The sequence below is a fragment of the Phoenix dactylifera genome, unplaced genomic scaffold (assembly GCF_009389715.1).
Source record: "Phoenix dactylifera cultivar Barhee BC4 unplaced genomic scaffold, palm_55x_up_171113_PBpolish2nd_filt_p 000257F, whole genome shotgun sequence".
Taxonomy (NCBI): domain Eukaryota; kingdom Viridiplantae; phylum Streptophyta; class Magnoliopsida; order Arecales; family Arecaceae; genus Phoenix; species Phoenix dactylifera.
The window spans coordinates 149,192-169,037 of record NW_024067750.1 but is presented as its reverse complement, the minus strand read 5'-3'; the positions used below and the strand labels follow the sequence as shown (position 1 = coordinate 169,037).

At 44.4% G+C, this 19,846-nt stretch overlaps 2 protein-coding genes and 1 non-coding gene across 3 annotated transcripts in view; 2 read left to right on the top strand and 1 right to left on the bottom strand.

Moving 5' to 3' along the window:
• Positions 1-6,677, top strand: part of LOC103695535 (protein SGT1 homolog) — a 40,556-nt gene extending 33,879 nt beyond the window's left edge. The window contains exons 8-10 of the mRNA XM_008776894.3: positions 5,612-5,694; positions 5,781-5,885; positions 6,295-6,677. Of these exons, the coding sequence (XP_008775116.2) occupies positions 5,612-5,694; positions 5,781-5,885; positions 6,295-6,402 (296 nt within the window). The 3' untranslated portion in view covers positions 6,403-6,677. The remainder of the gene's footprint in view (positions 1-5,611; positions 5,695-5,780; positions 5,886-6,294) is intronic.
• Positions 6,678-10,485: 3,808 nt separating this feature from the next.
• LOC120105319 lies at positions 10,486-11,946 on the bottom strand. The gene is made up of 3 exons (XM_039117668.1): positions 11,175-11,946; positions 10,773-11,072; positions 10,486-10,498 (listed from the first exon to the last, which is right to left on the bottom strand). The coding sequence occupies exons 1-3, from the start codon at positions 11,774-11,776 to the stop codon at positions 10,486-10,488; spliced, it is 915 nt and encodes a 304-aa protein (XP_038973596.1). The 5' UTR covers positions 11,777-11,946.
• Positions 11,947-16,544: 4,598 nt separating this feature from the next.
• On the top strand, positions 16,545-16,615 carry TRNAC-GCA. Its single transcript has one exon. It is a non-coding gene; the product is annotated as a tRNA-Cys (tRNA).
• The last annotated feature ends 3,231 nt before the right edge of the window (positions 16,616-19,846 follow it).

Sequence of the window (19,846 nt, the reverse complement as noted above, 5' to 3'; positions counted from 1 at the left end):
TGTGGAAAGAGCTCAGAGCCGAAGTAAGATCCCGCACCTTCTGGAGATATTTCTGCATTGATTGCTCTCTGGCTTCGAAGTCTCCCAAGACTTGGCTTACAACTAGCTGGGAATCACTGAAAACCTTCAGGTTTCCGACCTTCAGCTCCTTAGCCAGCTTGAGTCCGGCAATAAGTGCTTCGTACTCCGCCGCATTGTTCGAGGCGGAAAATTCGAAGCGCAGAGCTTGTTCCGCCACTACTCCATCTGGGCTGGTGAGGATGAGGCCGGCTCCGCTACCCCTCGAGGTCGAGGAGCCGTCCACATACAAGGTCCACGGCTGCTCTGGGGGCTCCTCCACCGTAGGCACAGGCTCGGGTTCGTCGGGTACAGTGCATTCCACAATAAAGTCGGCGAGCGCCTGGGCTTTAATTGCTGGCCTTGGTCGGTATTCAAGATCGAACTCCCCGAGCTCGACTGCCCACTTCGTAATCCGTCCAGCACGATCTGATCGCTGCAGGATCTGCTTCATTGGCTGGTCGGTGAGTATGGCCACCGTGTGAGCTTGAAAATAGGGCCGGAGCTTCCGGGCTGAGATGACCAGAGCAAAGATGGTCTTTTCCAACTTGGTGTACCGGGTCTCAGCATCCTTTAAGACCCGGCTAGTGTAGTATACCGGTCTTTGAAGCTTATTCTCCTCTCGAACCAGGACCGAGCTCACTGCAACTGGGAAAACAATCAAGTACAGATAAAGGAGCTCGCCCTGTTGAGGCTTTGTGAGCAAAGGAGGAGAAGCGAGAAGACGCTTTATCTCTTCAAAGGCTTGCTGGCATTCCGCCGACCACAGGAAGTTCTTCGGCCGCTTGAGAGCCGCGAAGAACGGGAGACAGCGTTCGGCTGATCGGGAAACGAATCTCCCGAGAGTAGCGACCCGTCCCGTGAGCCGCTGTACCTCCTTTACTGTCCTCGGGGGCACCATCTCTTGGAGTGCCCGGATCTTCTCAGGATTGGCTTCAATTCCCCGTTGGGTGATCACGAAGCCGAGGAACTTGCCCGAGGTGACCCCGAATGCACATTTTGCAGGGTTGAGCTTCATCCGGTATCTCCGAAGCATGGTGAATGCTTCGTTGAGGTCAGCCACGTGATCCTTCGCCATTCGGCTCTTCACCAACATATCGTCGACATAGACCTCCATATTTCGGCCTATTTGGTCTTTGAAGATTCGGCTGACCAGCCTTTGATAAGTTGCTCCAGCGTTCTTTAGGCCGAAAGGCATTACTTTGTAGCAATAGGTGCCTCCGTCAGTAATGAAGGCTGTCTTCTCTTCATCCTCCGGCGCCATCCGGATCTGGTTGTACCCTGAGAAGGCGTCCATGAATGTTAGGAGCTCATGCCCCGAGGTGGAGTCCACGAGCTGGTCGATGCTTGGGAGTGGAAAGCTGTTCTTCGGGCAGGCCTTGTTCAGGTCGGTGTAGTCCATGCATATGCGCCACTTCCCGTTGGCTTTTCTGACAAGGACCACATTGGCAAGCCACTCCGGGTAGGGTATCTCCCGGATGAAGCCGGCTTTAAGGAGTTTGTCGACTTCCTCAGCCGCCGCTCGTTGTCGTTCCGAAGCAGCACTTTGTTTCTTTTGCCGTACTGGCTTGCAGGTTGGTTTCGTTTGGAGACGGTGGACCGCAACCTCCGGATCTATTCCTGGCATATCAGCGGGCGACCAGGCAAAGATATCTGCATTGTTTCGCAGGAAGCTGACGAGGCGATCTCTCTCGCGATCATCGAGGCCGGAGCCGACCTGCACGGTTAGCTCGGAAAAATTTTCTCGCAAGAAAATTTGAATGAGTAGCTCACCAGGCTCGACCCGCTGCTTTCGAGGACCGACCCGTGTCTCTAGAGTTTCAGCCGTGGGCTGATCGTCTGCTGGTGAGGTCGACACTTCGGCCGGTTGCCTGGCTGCATGGGTCGCCATGTAGCACCGCCTTGCTACCGCCTGGTCCCCACGGGCTTCGCCGACTCCTTGGCTAGTAGGGAAACGCACAAGTAGGTGGCAGGTTGAGACCACGGCGCGAAGGGCGTTGAGCCCTGGTCGTCCGAGGATGGCGTTATAGGCCGAGGGCAAACGCACCACGAGGAAATTCATCTTCACGGTACTTTCCCTGGGGGCGAGTCCGACTGTGACTAGGAGGTCGATCTCGCCCTCTACTGGAACTGAGTTTCCAGTAAATCCGACCAACAGAGCGTTCATTCTCCGTAGCTGCTTTTCTGCCATCCCCATTCTAGAGTAGGCCTCAAAATACAAAACATTCGCCGAGCTTCCATTATCAACTAGGACACGTTTTACATCAAACTTGTTTACGACCATAGAGATGACCACAGCGTCATCATGGGGAGTTTCAACTCTCTTCAGGTCCTCGTTCGAAAAGGAGATGACTTCGGAATTGCGGGGGCGCTTTGGTGGAAGCCATTCTTCAGCTGGTTCCCCAGCCGGGGCTCCCCTGTCTATGGTGTTGATGGTGCCAGCGATGGGCTTGTTGGCGTTCGGCTCTCCATGCTGTGCGGCGCCCTCTACTGGCCTCTTCTCTTCACGCCGGTTCTGCACGAACCGGTTAAGCACTCCCTGGCGGATGAGCGCCTCGATTTCGTCTCGGAGCTGGAAGCAGTCTTCCGTATCATGGCCGTGATCCCGGTGGAAGCGGCAGTACTTCTTGGGATTGCGCCAGGCCCCGGGGTCCCGCATTGGTGGCGGAGGCCGGAAATAATCCTGACCCTGGATCTTTGAGGATCTCAGTTCGAGGAGTGTTAAGGGGAGTGTAGTTCTCATACCTCTCATTGGATATGCGGGGACGCGGTGGGGATCTCGGACGTGGCGGGGACCGAAGTCGGGGCGGTCCCCGCAGCCGAGGCGGACTCTTCGGGCGAGGCGGGTTCTTTGCTCGGCGCGGAGACGGGCTTCTGGGGCGGCCGCGCTCCTCGCGACGCCTCTTTTGCTTCTTGGAGGCCTGCTCGGCCCCACCCCGTCTAGAAGCAACAGCTTCTTCAGCCTTCGCGTATTTCCGCGCCCAGACTAGCATCTCGGCGAAGTCGGCTAGGAAATTCTTCTCAATGGAGAAGAGAAACCTATAGGACCGTGCTCCAGTCTTGAGTGCCGACATGGCTATTGACTGGTCAAGCTCACGGACCTCCCAAGTTGCGGCAGTGAAACGGTCCAAGCATTCCCCCAGCGACTCTCCCTCCCTTTGCTTTATATCGAGGAGGGAGTCCGAAGTCCGCCGCTGGGGTCGGCTGGCAGCAAAGTTAGCAACGAACTGCCTGCCGAGTTGCTCAAAAGAGGAGACTGTGCTGGGTTTCAGCCCGGTGAACCAAAGCCGAGTTGCTCCTCGAAGCGTCGCTGGGAAGGCCTTGCAGAGCATGGCCTCCGAGGATCCTTGGAGTGCCATCAAGGCCCGGTAACTTTTCAGGTGGTCGAGGGGGTCGGTCTTGCCATTGTAGGGCTCCACCTGTGGCATCTTGAACCTCGGCGGGACCGGCTCCTCCTCGATCTGGTAAGAGAAAGGGGACTTTGCGGTAAACTCGTAGTCACCCTCACATCTCCCCCTCTTGCCATTGAGCGCTTCAATCTGGCGCTCCAGCTTTTCGACTTTTTTGTCGAGTTCATCATTCCGAGGGATCGCCACAGCGGTCTGTTCGGGTGCAGGTTGTCCTGGGACTGATTCGACCTCTGACGGTTGTGGCCAGTCGTCTGGACCCCTCGCTAGGGGCTCCCTGTAGGAGAATGGTTGGGCGGAACCCTGGCAGCGGCACCGCTCCTCACCGTTGGCTCTTGAAGAGGCGTGGAGATCGCGGCCTTGGGGGGCCGGTCCACTTGGAGGGGGCACCGGTTGGGCCGGGGCCTGAGGAAGTGGTGCTGCTGGGACGCCCTCGGGTTGCAGGTTTTGGACGGCGGTGGCCAAAGCCTGTACTTGTTGCACCAGGGCATCAAACTGCTTCGGCCGAACTTGCGGAGTCGAATCGGCCGGAGGTGGCGAGTTCTGGACAGAATGTCCAGGACTAGTTGGAGGACGTCGAGAGACATTAGAAGCTCCCTTGCTTCTCAGCTTTATGGCCGCGACTTGGGCCCTTCCTCTAGCGCCAACTGTTGCTGGAAATTGGACCCGGGGGTGACCGCTGGGCCAGGAAGGGGGAGCTCCGGTGAGAATCGGCGGTGATCGGCGGCGGTCCGTCGACGCGTGGCGCCCTCCGGAAGACCTGCAAGAAGCCGGTGGCTGGAATTTCCGGCGTCGGCCCTCCGATGCTTAAGTCAGAGGGGGCAAGTGTGAGAATGGAGACAATAGTAGAGAGTCCGGGTTTTTTTGCTTGCCCCCCTCTTAAAATGGAGGAGTCCCCTTTTATAGAGGGGGCTGGGTTACCTGTGATGTGACGGGGCAAACGGCCTGTCGTACAATCTGGTATGGAGTGGAAATTAATGCCCGATCGTGTGAGTCAACGTTGTTACTGTTGGAGATTAGGTCGAAGTTCTCGAGTCATCGTTGAATCATGTTATCATCAGTTGTCAAGTAGGTTTGCCGTAAGAGGCTCAATGTCCGTAGACGTCAGAAGCCATACGTTTTAATTGTTGAGTGAACCGGGGGTCGGGAGAGATCATACGCTTTGATGGTTGAGTGAACCGGAGATCATCATGAACCATGCCCATTTAATGGTTGAGTGTGCTGGAGGCCTGCAGAGGCCATGCGCAATAATAATTTGACGACAGTGGCAGGATACGGTGAGGTTGCGTATCTGGAGTCAGACTTCCTTAGGGAGTTAGGCCGGGGTCAAATATTTGGATAAGGCATTGCGGAATTCGGCACCTGGTCGGGTGCCGAGCCAGTTGCCAAGCTGGGCGCATTCTAGTCCGAGCGTCATCAGGTTGGATGCTTCTGGTCGGCGCTCCCCGGTCGGGCGCTTCCTGTTCGGGAGCTTCCTGGTCGACGCTTCCTGGTCGGCGCTCCCCGGTCGGGCGCTTCCTGTTCGGGAGCTTCCTGGTTGGCACTCCCTGGTCGGCGCTTCCTGGTCGGGAGTTTTCCGGTCGGCGCCTTCCGCTCCAGGATGCCTTATATTTTTTCCCCAACAGGCTACCTGAAATATTTTCTGTTCAAGACCTTAAGATTTATACTTCTAATGTAGCTAATGTTTCTATATACATCCGTATTTAGGTTTTCCTCATTTTTGCGAAGATCAGATATTGCTTTGTTTTTGTCTTCACCTTCAAGTTTGATGTTTTGTAATGTCAGCTTCAGACATGATATTGTTCAAGTATATGGAAATTAATTGTTACATTTTCTCTAGTCATACAATAGTCTATAGAGATTGCCTAATGAGCTTAATGATCAATGATTGCTTGACACTACTTATTTGATTGTATCGTATCTAGCATGATCAATGAACGATGATAATTCTTGTGTACTTCTGGTTGAGCTCTTTTGTCGCCCGTCCTGATTGAAGTGACTGGTTGTGTTCCATCTAGAATGTTAGTCTCTATGGACCGATAATTCAAAAGTGATGTAGAATTTGTAAGAATGTAGCTAGAGCATTCTCAGTGATCTCACTTTGCTAGTTATTGATGATTATAAATCCCGCCCTTTTCGTTCTGCAGCTGTGAAATTCCAAAGGCCCTCTTACCCATCTTCAAAATCCAAAGTAGATTGGGATAAGCTGGAAGCCCAAGTAAAGAAAGAGGTAAATTGGTCCTCCACCTCCCCCTCCCTCCCTTCTCTTGCTTTATTAAAACTAACGTTATTTCTTCCTGTGACATAATATCATAGGAAAAGGAAGAGACGCTAGACAGTGATGCAGCATTAAACAAACTGTTCCGTGATATTTACCGAGATGCAGATGAAGACATGCGACGAGCCATGATTAAATCTTTTGTAAGATAACTCATGCCTATATTCGTAGCATGACTTAAGAATTTTTTGGACAAATTACTTCAGTATTTTTCTGTCGGCAGACCTTTAACCTGTTCCTTTTGGCAGAATAGCACTGCTTTTATTCTATCGTAAAATCAGAATAGTGAGCGAATCTTTTTTAAACCACAGTTTTAGGCTAATCTTTTTTAAGGCAATTCCTTATTGGAGATTATAGACTTTGTTCTTTAAGAGAAACTAATTTGCAGATTGATCCTTTTTTTATAACTACTTTATGAAAGAAAATCTTTTTTATAAGGCTAGGCTGTTGCAGATTTTTTTGTAGATTTTAGTTGAGGAATAACTTGTTTTTTTTATATGCACAAGTTTCTCTTCATTTGGTTGCCTGATATGGTTTTGTAATTTGATGTAGGTGGAATCAAATGGAACGGTGCTGTCAACAAATTGGAAAGATGTGGGTTCAAAGAAGGTGGCCGGGAGCCCGCCTGATGGCATGGAACTGAAAAAATGGGAGTATTGACATTCAATGTTGTGGTAGTTAAATTTGTATAATCCATGTGGGAGTCAAGTGTTAATAAATTTGTTAATTATCGCATTCGAGGATAAAATGGGTTTGTTTCTGTAGTTGTTTATTGGACATATTGTAGTCTCTTGTATCTTTTGTTTCGTGCTATAGTGTCTGGTTTCTTCATCGTGGCAGCTTGTCTGAACAATTGGTAATTTATCATTTTAGTTGGGATTTCAAGCTTTTTGTTCACTCTTAACATTTCCCTCAGTAAGCGGAATTTCTTTCAATTTTCCTCAAGTTCTACTGCCTGTATGTTAAGACTTTTTTAATCTTCCATTATTTTGTTAATTAATATTTACCTGATGATTTCTGCTCAGAGTTTCCTTTGGAAAAACAAGTCACATTGGCACTCTCTCTCTCTTATGGGTCTCTAGATAACCAAATTGGATGATTGGATGTTTGACACCTTATAAAATATTATACAGTCTGGAGTTGTCTGTATCAGGTACTCTGAACTTGAGTTTGCCTATAGGATTTTTTTTTTCGTTTTTGTCACTTTGGGTAACATACCTCCTCTAAGGTAAATTTGCATGCGTTGGTTCTGTTTTTTTTAATTATTTAAATCCATTTTTTCTAAATATTATCTCAATGACCCCAGTTTTTCCAATGCTGTTTCAAGCTTAATACTGCAGTTATTTTGGCTTTTTTCGTTCATGTCCTAGCAAGCGCGACAAGGTATCGTCCTTGTATGGTTTCCTGTCGAAGCGCGGAAGGCCTAGTCTGGAAGCAGGATATGCTATTCAGGGTAGCTTGTTATCCCTGACACTGGAATAGCGTAGGATGAGCATAAATTATTTTATCCTCATTTAGTCATTAAGTATAGCCGACATATGCAGGTTATTATTTGGTGTTATATCCTTTCTTTTTAGCTACTTTCTTCTTAATGAAAGATTCTTTTAGATATTCTCACGAATCATGGGATTGGCGTGGTTCTGGGGACCCATAGGGAACCACAGATCCTTGGCTATCACGGTTTAGCCAAAAGTATCGGGGATTGGTAGTTCCGGCCTCCAAATGTGGAGTTTGCCCGCATACACCGGGGAGAACCGGAGAAGAGGGGATGACTCTGCTATCCGACCTCGTATCCCCTTCCCAGACTATACCTAGAGTGCGATCCTGTATTGCATGCTTCAAAGGGTTGGTAAACATGGAGGTATTTCCTACTGAGTACTTGCCAAATGGTTGGAATCGCTGCTTGTTTTTGTGATGTTCTCGACTGACATGGAGGTATTTGATTAGAGGTTTCACACATGTAAGCTACCGGTTTGCGGACATTTTTGTTGAGCCAGTAACATGGACTATGGCAGCAGTATTTTAAAATTACCCTGGGCTGCGAAAATCTCTTTAGAGGTACCCCATGGCAGCTGAAGCCTCCCAGTCCTAGAAAATAGTTTCCAGTCATCTGTATTTATAAAGTTTTGAGAGTTTATATAGTTTCTAAGCTTGGTCCAAAAAATGTTGTTAGCCAAGGTTCAAACATAGCATTGGTTTAACTTTTTGATCTCCATGGCCTTTAGCCAAACCTACTAGGCCTTCGCCTTTAATATTCAAGCAGCAGCAGCGGATGAGGGAAACTGGACTTATTGCGACTAAATTCAGCATATTTGTTCGGCCATTTCTGTTTGTCACACTAAATGATATGCATGTGAATTTTTCTGCCATTCTAGATTAAGAATATCAGGTAAAAACTTAACGGTTTCTCCCACAGCTGATAAAGTGCAGCTTCACGAGCTGAACTGATCAGGGGCCAGGCCTTGGGCCTAAACTCTATTTATTTTTAATATAGCTTCGGGTCAGGCTTATGTAAAATTTGATATTTTTTGTTTCCAAAACCGGCCCATGATCAGCTCTATCTGTGAGTTGCCACATTTCCCGATCCCAACAATGAACTGTTACAGCTGGTTATCTACTATGAGTAACCAAAAAAACTTAGCTGGGTGGACCGGTTGGCAACTAATCAGCATCAGGGTAAAGGTGTCTCATGAGTAAGGTTGCAGGAAACTTTTCATGGCGTCGTATGCGGACGAACAAATAGGAGCAGCTGGAGCATGGAACAGCAATCTGGGCTTCAGACCTTGAACTAGAGCTCGGCTTCCATATCCGGCTACCATTTTCTTAATATCCATAATAATGTATCGGCACCAGAGACACCCCGTGGAGACGTGTAAGAGAAGAACTATTAAAAGCTTTTCATCAAGGAAGCATATGAACACACAACATCTCAACAATTTGAAGTGAGCATTGAAGTACTGCAGCTCATGCAGCTTACGTACTTCGGATGCCGCCTCATTCAAGTATAAATAATGTTATTATCATAAGATTTCAACGGAGATTGAAGCCAACAGCTTTGGAGTATTTAAAAGTTAATTCTGGAACAGCCATTGACAACAGATTAAACTGACAGGACCACATTATGAATAATTATTCAACCAAGAAGAGTAAAACAGAATTGCAAAAGACGAATAATTAAGCATGACATAGAGTAAGTGACGACAGTATTAGTTAGATAATTGAGGCGACTTCTGTGTGCATGTACAAGAGAAACAAAAGGTTAATCTCTTCTTCATGTATTTACAATCCTAACTCCTTAAGCTCTAAAAACTATATATCTACCTGGAAAAAATCAATGGCAAGCACAAGATGATTACAAGCTCACATGATTAACAATTATTATAAGATATCTGCAGTAACTTTCAGTTCTTTAAGGTTTTGGCATAATTAAGCACAAGATGATTACAAGCTCACCTGATTAACAATTATTATAAGATATCTGCAGTAACTTTCAGTTCTTTAAGATTTTTCAACCAAGAAGAGAAAAACAGAATTGCAAAAGATGAATAATTAAGCATGACATAGAGTAAGTGAGGACAGCATTAGTTAGACAATAGAGGCGACTTTTGTGTGCATGTACAAGAGAAACAAAAGGCTAATGTCTTCTTCCCGTATTCACAAACCAAACTCCTTAAGTGCTACTCTACTTTGGTAGAGAAAGAACATGAAAATAAATGCCATTCCAAAGAAAAAGAGTACGGAGTCATTGGCTTTCCCTATAGAGCAATAGACAGAACCAAGGCGAATCTCTTTATTAGGCACGATGACAATCTACGTCATGTTGACCTTTGCTAGAAAGCATCCACTCGGCCTGATTCCCCCGTCTAGACCGCTACCACAAGTCAAATAATGATATTAGTCAGAAAGGCAGTTAGTAAGCAAGTCGAGTAAGACAGCTATTATTAAGTCGAGCGAGCTTTCGGTAGTTTATCATCTGCCAAACTCAAGGGAAGTGGAAAACCAAGAAAAAACTTTTGCTAGTTCGGTAGCTATCCAACGGGCAAAGAGTCGCATTCCGGTCAAACTCTTGAAAGCAATCAAGCGTGCCAAGCGGGAGCTATCCAATCAGCGCGGGCAAGCAAGTTAGGGTCTTTTATCCGGATTCGTGCTATGAGAAGAAGAAGAAGAAGAAAATGAAAGTTGCTAAGTCAGATAAAGAACCGGTGGATGATATTGAACTTTTTTAATGAATAAAGAACCGCTTAGAATGGCGGGCATACATGAAATGCTTATTGGCCCTAAAAAAAAGTGTTTAATAAGAAAATTCAATGACAGAGCCTTGCGGGCTCATCGGTCCCTAACGCAAAAGAAAGGGATGAGTGCCGCTTAACTGACTTAGGACTGAAAGAAGGCGGAACATGCACTACAGGAAAAAGGACCTTTCCCGACGCATTTTTGGAGCTTTGCCGACGCTAATTAGCGTCGGCTAAAATACCCCCGACGCAAAGCCAAGCGTTGGCAAAGCGTCGGATATACCAGAGTGGGAAAAGTTTTTGCCGACGCTTGAGTAAACATCTGTTAGGGCACCATAATAAATTTTCCCGTCCGCCTCAACCATAACTCCACTATTTTGGGATTTTCTAAATTTTTCACGTTTTTTTGTATGAAATTTAAAACCATTTATAATGAACCCATCATATCTGTTGACAATATTGTTCGGACCTCGAGCAAGGACTATTAATTCATTGGAACAATGTCTCTCCATCATGATCGGTACCTAAAAAATTTATGTCAGATAATAATTAATTTTACAAAGTTCCGATCGTAGAATATAATAAAAGACCTAATAGGATTCAACGTCTAACCTGTTTTAATAACCATTCAGGAAATAACTCAACCAACCATCTTTGCTCAATCCTTGGGGTAGGATGAATGTTATTGTTGGCGCTTCGCTGAGCCACTAAAAAATCTCTGCATGAGAAAAAAATTATTTGTTTTGAATAATATATCTGATATGACAGTAAATTGTGATTTGTTATAACCATACTGACCTGCGATACTCGGATATTAAGTCACTGTGGAGTAAGACATAACGATGTGCCTGTGCCAATAATTTATGATGAATTACAGTACTTTCAGCTTTCCCCACAAATCTTCCACCAGATGAGAACTTGTACTCCTCTGCATTATGTATAATATCGTAATTCCTTTGTGGTCGATTAAAAGCAGTTTCAACTCCTTCAAGGTATCTCGAGCAGAATGTCAAACACTCATCAGCAATATATCCCTCCGCAATCGATCCCTCGGGATAGGCTCGATTGCGTACATATTCCTTTAAGCGCACAAGATACCTTCAACAGTAAATTTTAATGCTCAACATCAACATCGAGGATGATAATAGGATATATATTCATATTAATAATAAATATGGACATTAGAGTTTAGAATATTACCTCTCAATAGGATACATCCATCGGTAGTGAACCGGTCCACCAAGTTTAGCTTCCGCCGCTAAGTGAATGAGTAGATGAACCATAATAGTAAAAAACCCAGGAGGAAAGATCTTCTCCATATGGCACAGTGTTAGTGCAACATTAGACTCCAATTGATCAAGCTCTTTGGGATCTAGAACTTTGGAACATAATGCCTTAAAGAAGGATGATAACTGAGTCACAATTGCAAGAACTTGTTTCTGTGTTGATGATCTTAAAGCCAATGGGAAGATATCTTGCATCAAAATATGGCCATCGTGACTTTTTAGATTCGTAAGTTTTCGCTCTTTAAGATTAACGCATCTTGAAATATTCGATGCATACCCATCTGGAACCTTCATATTTTTCAAAACCGTTAGAAAAAGATCTTTCTCTGGAGTAGACATTGTGTAACATGCAGGAGGTATAAAATATTTATCATTGGGTTGTTCTTTCGGATGAAGCTCTTGTCTTATGCCCATGTCTTTCAAATCAAGACGCGCTTTCAAGTTGTCTTTAGTCTTTCCTTCAAGATTTAACATTGTTCCAATCAAATTATCACAAACATTCTTTTCTATATGCATGACATCAAGATTATGTCGAAGAAGATTATACTCCCAATAAGGTAATTCAAAGAAAATGCTCCTTTTTTTCCATAACTGCTTCTGTGTAGATACCGAGTTTGTGCCATCGTCATTTTCCTGTTCATAAATACTGTCATCATTCTCGAAGTTGTCAGCGTCCTCAAAAACCTGTGTCACTTAGCTGCCAACATCCCCTCTTCCCCGCTTCTTTGAACTGTTGAATGCCTTACCAGGTATATAGTTAGCGCCATGAGTTTGTTTAAGAACTTCAGTTCCAGTTGGTGGAATAGGTGCAGATCGCAACTCTATGGTACCATCAAACTGATTATTCTGATGTCGAAATGGATGATTGGCTTCTAACCATCTTCGATGACCCATATAACAGAATTTTCCTCCATGTTTTAACCAATATGAATGAGTTAAATCTCCACAACAAGGGCATGCAATACGCCCCTTAGTGCTCCAATCGGATACATTAGCATATGCAGGAAAATCATTAATTGTCCAGATAAGAGCTGCACGCAATTTGAATGTTCGGCCAGTGAAAGCATCAAATGCATCAACACCCTGCCATAGCTTTTTCAATTCATCTATTAAAGGCTGCAGAAAAATATCTATATCATTACCTGGGCTCTTATCACCGGAAATAACCATTGACAGAATGAGTGAAGATTGTTTCATACACATCCATGGTGGCAAATTATATGGAACCAAAATAACTGGCCAAGTGCTGTATGTAGAACTCATCGTTCGAAATGGATTAAATCCATCTGTTGCCAAACCCAGCCTTACACTGCGAACATCAGAAGCAAATTCGTGATGCCTATCATCAAATGCTTTCCATGCTAAACTATCAGCTGGATGTCTTAACATTCCGTCCCTTGTACGTCCTTCATCATGCCATCTCATTGAGGAAGCCGTCTTTGATGATGCATACATCCTTTTCAATCTAGGTATGAGAGAAAAATACCTCAAAACTTTAGCCGGAATTTTTTTAGACTGTGTAGCATCCACTTCATTCGACAAATCATGCCCGTCTTCATTTTGTTTTTTCCATCGTGAAGACCCACATGTTCGGCACGAATCTTCATTAATATTATCACCACGATATAAAATACAATCATTTGGACAACTATGAATCTTCTCATATCCAAGATTTAAGTCTTTTACTAGTTTTTTGGCTTCATAAGAAGTTGACGGCAAAATAACACCTTCTGGAAATGCATCTTTTAATAATTGAAGAAGCATAGTAAAAGACTTCCCAGACCATCCATTCAAATATTTCAAATGAAATAAATGCACCATAAAAGAAATCTTCGTAAATTTCTTACAACCCGGATATAGTTCATTATCACAATCTTTCAGTAAGTTATGATACCGAGTTGTGTTATCTTCAGAGTATATAGGTTCCTCAACAGGTAAAAAAGCGAGATTGTCCTACTTCCGTCATTGTCTTTGGCTTATTTTTCAATTCTAATGAGGATACCTGCTTCTTTGCTTGCTTTTCTCGATCAAGCATTCCTGTGCTTAGCAAAGAGGTAGTAGCATTTGGGGTGGAAAGAATTTCATTTTCCGGATAAGCCGGCACCGCTCTTGCTTGCTGTCTGTATGTGGTAGGGCCTGGTCAACTGCCCGGCCACCTCTTTAGCTCATCTCTTGATGTATAGATTCAGTAACGGTATGCTCATCACCTATTGGAGCTCCTTCTTGCTCTCCACTAAAATCTGTTAAATTTCTAATATTATGTTCAAGAGCATCTCTGAGTAAGCCCCTCATATCATCTTCTACAACAGGATTTCTGTCTGTGTTACTAGATCCAATACTAGCAATGTGTTCTATAACTAAGGGTTGGTTAGATGAAGACGACAATTTAGACTCTCCATGAAATATCCATTCTGTATAACCCTTCAGAAAACCATTCCATACCAAATGTTCTTCAACAATTTGTGGAGCGATAGCATAACAATTTACACATTTTTGACATGGACAAAAAATATTCTCATTCATTTCAGATTTCTCAGAAGCAAATTTAACGAAATTCTGAACTCCATTCAAATATTCGGCACTGGATCTCGACTTATTTATCCAACTTTTGTCCATTCTATTAAAATACTGATTGAACTGCAAGTAATATAAAAAAATATTAAACGAAATTAGGGTATGAATCACCAATACGAAATCAAAATATAAAATCTTTTTGAGTCATTTTTTGGATCATTAGCAATTTTTTTATCACTTGCAAAGTACAATATTATTCTAGGTTTTCAAAAAGATGCAAGTAACCTATTGTTGTTCATTTCTAATATATATGCTCACCTAGATATTTTGTTATGTATAGATCAAACAGGTGGAATGAAGTAAATCCATTCTTATAAATGGTCGTCGTGACAACCAAAGTAAAGTCTTCAGAGAAAGTGGACTTGTTTAAGGTTTATCAGATGTTTAAACTATAACTGGGAAAAAAAAATGGAATTTAAACTGGCTTTGAATGAAAGACTGCACAGAGTGAAATCAATAAGAGGTAAAATTTGATGTGAGGAGAGGATATTGAAATTGTCATTCTCCTAGTAAGAAGTGTAAATCTGTAGCCAGAAGTGAAAATCAGTTGTTTTTAATAAACAAAGAAGATGATAGTGAAAAATAACTAGTTTCTCCCTTCTGGAATGAACTGGATTTTCAAGAACAATAGGACTATGATGTAGAACCAAAACCTTTTTAGAATAGTTATCCTGGGATAAACAAGTTTGACTGGAAAAAGTATTTTATGCTCATACCTATTTCGAAAATGCTGATTGATTTCAAGCCTCATGCCAGTTCTGTTCCCGACCCATATGCTGCCTAGAAGATCTTAAAAAAGTTCTCAAGAAGCATCTAAAAACTGCACCCAAGTATTGGCATAAACACAAAAATCCAAATAGATCTACGATCAGACATTTTTCCTCGACTAATTCCGATAAAACAGTTAATGATTGCAAGAAAAATATCCAATTCATGTGCGCCATGAATGTAAATGTGAAGGATCCAACAAACCATATAGACCCAAACCATAGGAGATATCCTTATCACTTGGCTAGGCGAGGGCCAAAACAATCCTTAGTTTCATACAAGTTCAGGGATGCATCAAGTGAAACCGGACATGACAAAATTAAACCTGAATGAGCACAATTTATCACAACAGCAATCAATTTAAGACAACCAGTTCAGTATAGATATCAAAGTAAGAGTTATATATTATTTTATAAATCATGCTAGTTTCTCTTCAGAAACAGGATGTAAAGGAAAGGGGGCAATTACAAGTCTGTCAGCTTGAAAGCATCAGACATGTAATCTTCAACTCTATTAGTCCTTTGACATTTTACAAGCAATCAACTAGTTTCAAGTCTTTTGATGCTAAAAACCAAAAACACTATGGTTCCAGATTATGCTATAATGCTTTTGACGGCTGTAAATCACCAGAAACTAGTGACTATCTAGTTCAGTAATTCTAGAAAGGTTGTCAAGAATCTTAAAAGAGAGTATGAGGATCACTTACCTCAGACGACCGCCGAGTAGCTAGGGCTCGGGATGGAGGTTTGATGTCGGCGCGCAGCTAGGGCATCGACCGAGAGAGGATGAGGAGAGGGGGCCGGGCGAGCGTTAAAGACAAGAAGAAAACAAACAGGAGGAGGAGGAGGAGGAGGAAGAGAAGGAGGAGGAGGAGGCTTACCTCAGACGACGGCGAGGTCGACGGCGGCGGAGAAGCGGAATCTTCGATCGCCGATCGAGGCTACGGATGGAGGTGAGATCAGTTTGCAAGCCCTGAAAACAAAGAAGAGGAGGAGGAGGAGGAGGAGGAGGAGGAGGAGGAGGAAGACGGCAGCGGGGAAGCCACGGATCGCGATGGAGCTGAGAAGACGGCGATGGAGCTAGGGCATCGACTGACTCGACCGATAGAAAATGGAGGAGACGGGGCCGGTTGGGGGGTTTAATGTTTCCTAACGACGCTTTTAAGCGTCGTAGATTCTAAATATTTGACCGACGCATCAACGCGTCGTCGTTTCTTTGGATTTACCGACGCTTATTAAAAGCGTCGGCAAAGGTTGGGCTGGGCCAAACTTTTCCGACGCTTTCCCTAGCGTCGGGAAAACACAGACCCCAAAACTCCCATTCGTTGTAGTGTAAGGTTTCTAACGACGCTTATAAGCGTCGTTGTTTCTCAAACTTATAACGACGCTTTATAGCGTCGTTGTTTCTTTCGCTTTTCCAACGCTAACCCAAAGCGTCGGTAAAAGTAAGTCGGGAAAGGCCTAGTTTCCTGTAGTGATGGATCCGTACGGGGAGAAGAGAATCTTCTTTGGCTTGATCGAAGGTTCCTATTATTTCAATAAGAAAGATTAGGCTTGGTGGAAAAGAGGCATTCGCTACTTCCGAATCGGAGTCTGAATTTTCCTTCTTCGGCTCTCCCAGATCGGTTATGTCGATCGGCCATTACACCCTCTCTCTGACTATAGCCCTTTGCAACCAAGTGTGCGAGGAATTATTGATTCAAAAGCTATGCTCCTTCAAGCCTTTTCCACTCTTGAAAATACCATTGCCATAGAGAAAATGAAATAGTATGCTTTTGTCGGGTAGCTTTCTTAAACTTTCCTTTTGATGGTTGCTAAAGACGGAAAGATTTCATATTGAGAGTACGAGTTTGATATAAAGCTGCTATGATTAAGATAAAAAAGAAACTAGTAATAGAATATGGATGGATAAAAATATTATCCATTTTTTTTGGATCAGATTTGGCGGCATGGCCAAGTGGTAAGGCGGGGGACTGCAAATCCTTTATCCCCAGTTCAAATCCGGGTGTCGCCTGATCAATAAAAGACTTTCAATTTATTATTCTGCTGATCTAACTCGACAAATTCTTGCCCCGCAAGAAGCGGAGGCAAACGACTAGGCCTGTCGATACTTAGTTATGGATTCTAATCGATGGGATCATTTCTTTCGGATAGGTCGGGCTCGGTAACATCTTTGCCAAGGACTTGTTCCCTAAAGAAGGAGGCGGGTGGGGTCGGTAAAGGTTGGTAAGGTTAGGGCAGTGGGTTTAGTTTCAATTCCCAATCCAACGTATGAAGAATCAGAAGTCCTCCTTCTTATTATCTTTCTATAGTAAGGAGGGATAAAGCATGGTATACTGCTATGCGTTAAAGAGACAAACGTCTTCATATCAGCTTTCTTGGAGGGGATTCCTCCCCAATACCACATGAGGTGTAAACCAACATGTTTTTCAGCTCTCCTATGATTAGACGTAGTGTCGTTTCTGAAACTCCTTCTATCTTCCAACCTAAAGAAATCATGGAAATCCCCACGCTTAGCCTCTCTTATCCGGCTATCTATTGCACTGCTGCTTTTCTTCTCTTGCTTAGTACGTGGAGGAGCATCAGACCTGGGGATCAGGCCATTAATCTAGGATCACGTCTGTAAATTCTATTTGGTTTTTAAATTGAATCCCTAGTTAGGTTTTTCATTTGGAGATAGAAGAGATATGGAGTTTCAAAAGGATGTCCTGATCATATTTAATATTCAAATTTTACGTAAGGTTAAGGAAGAAGGTGTAATAAGTAATAATTTCTTGTAGGTTGTGATTAGTCTTACTAGAGGGATTTTTGGAACTGGTCGATTTGAGATTGTAAGTTTTCTTCACCTTTGGTGATTTTATGGTGCATGTCGTGTGTTTTAAAAGGATTAATTCACAAATGATGGATCAGGGCGGTGCTTTGCTCTATGCCTATCTACTTTATGTCTAACACTGTTGTCCCAAAGATGGTGTTGATGAGGATTGAGAGGCTTGCTTGGAGTTTCAATTGGGGGACACAGGGCTGTGGCCGAAGGGTGCATCTAGTGGCTTGGGAGTTGGTATGCCAACCGACTAAGGCAGGGAGGCTAGGTGTTCAGTCTCTGCTGACCAAGAGGGAGGCGTTGATTGCTCGGCACATAACCAGAGTTATTTTGGAGCCATAGTGTTTTGGAGTCATGATGGTCGCCCGATATGGCCATGTTGGGAGCAGCGTGACCCCATCTAGGGGTCAGAAGGCATCACCAATTTGGCGCAAGATCTGCAGGTACGTGCCTATGGTCTTGTCCAAATGCAGGTGGATGATTGGTGATGGTCAGTGGGTGGACGTGGTGGAGGATGCATAGGTGGACGAGTTCCTCTGAGGCACTGGACAACCCTAGTCAGTGTTTAGGCTAGGGAGGGACTCTGGGTGCATGACTTTCTTCTTTCTGGGGGGGGGGATGGGATACCTATTGGATTGATCTGATGTTCAGAGAGCCACTTGCAGAGCGGATTCGATCACTCCCAGTCCGGGGCACCCCTATCCTGAGGTCAGGGTATGGAGCACGTCCTGCAAGTCTAGAGTCAGAGTGGCCAATGTCTGCTGCGTTGTCCAGGGTGGAGGGCAGTTGGGGGTGGATTTCAGCTAGATTTGGCGATTTGGGCTACATCCCAGACTGGCCTTATTTTTTTGAAAGGTCACTTGGGGTCGACAGATGAGTCGCTGGACCATGCTATTTTCCAGTGCCACCGGGCAAGGAGGGCCTGGAGGTGGGCGGGGTTCCCCACAGAGATTTGGTGTCAAGTAGCATCCTTTCTGCAGGTGCTTGGACGTTTGGCTGGAGCCTCGCAATCCAAGCTGGAGGTGGTGCAGGCGATCTATACTGCTTATCAGATCTGGCTAGTAAGTAACGCATAGACGTTTGGGGAGAGGAGCCCCCCACCGGGGGTGGTGGTGGAGAGAGTGCAGCTGCTGGCGGTGGAGATCTCTTAGGCAATTTGTTTGGATAGACCTTTAATAGCGCGAGACATATGGAGCTCTATCTCTACTCGTAGAGTGCCCCGCATGGTGTTTTTCACGTGGGAGACCCACCCCCGAGTTTTCTCAAGGTCAACTTCGATGGATGCATCCTCCAGGGCGGCAGGAGGGGAGGTGCGAGCTTTGTTGTTAGGGGCCCGAACTCCAGGGTGATTGCTGTTGGGGGCTGCCAGATGTTTGACACCTCGATCTTCGGGGCAAAGTTGAGGGCCGCCTGGTCTGGCTTGAGTTATGTGCGGCGTGTTTTGCAGGTGAGAGGTCCTTGAGGGTGACTCTACAATGGTCGTTGGATGGATCCTGAGGGTTTAGGTGGGGTCGGCGATTACCACCCACTACTGAGGGACATTCGAGCCATGGTTGTGATGGGATGGCTATTCAGGCGAAGTATGTGTTTAGAGATGGTAATAGGGCTACAGATTGGGTGGCATCTTTTGTCGCCAACCATTCAGAGGATCACCTATGGTGGGAGAGGCAAAGTTGGTAAGTGCTCTTCACGATGTATTGCTTTTTGATAATGCACCATATTTGAAATGAAATGTTTTAATACTGCATTTGAAATAAGATGCGAAATTTTGATTAATATTGCTATTGAAATGAGTATTCTTATTGTATGTATGAGAAAATTGGTTTGATGAGGATATGTGAAAGCTCTCTAGTCTCACTATGATTTGGGTCTAGTCAATGAGATTAATTGTTGGCCACATATCAGAAACTAGTACTATAAAAAATAGTCTTTTCCGACGCTTTTTAGAGCTTGTACCGGCGCTTATAAGTATCGATAATTTTGGTGCTGATGCTTTCAAAAGCGTCGCAAAAGTGTCAGCCAGGTGCGAGTGGAAACTTTTTTTGCCAACGCTTTCGAAAAACATCATCAAAAACAAAAGCTATGCCGACGTTTATAAGCGTTGGCCTATTTTGGAGTCCGTCGACGCTTATAAACGTCGGCCTTTGTCGAGCATCCCCATATACAATATGCTTTCAAAAATTAGGAGTTTGTTGTCAGAAATTCAATAATTTGTCGAAAATTCAACCCCATATATAATAAGCATCAGCCTGATCATGCCTAGAAAATACAAGCTCGGAAATATGTTTCTTTTACAAACTGCATTAATGTGATGCTGCAACAGAGAAATATATAATCTCATCTGCGTGCTAATGATTTTTTTTACAAATCATAATAAATTACATATAATCTCATCAATGATGTTTTTTTTACAAATTACAATAA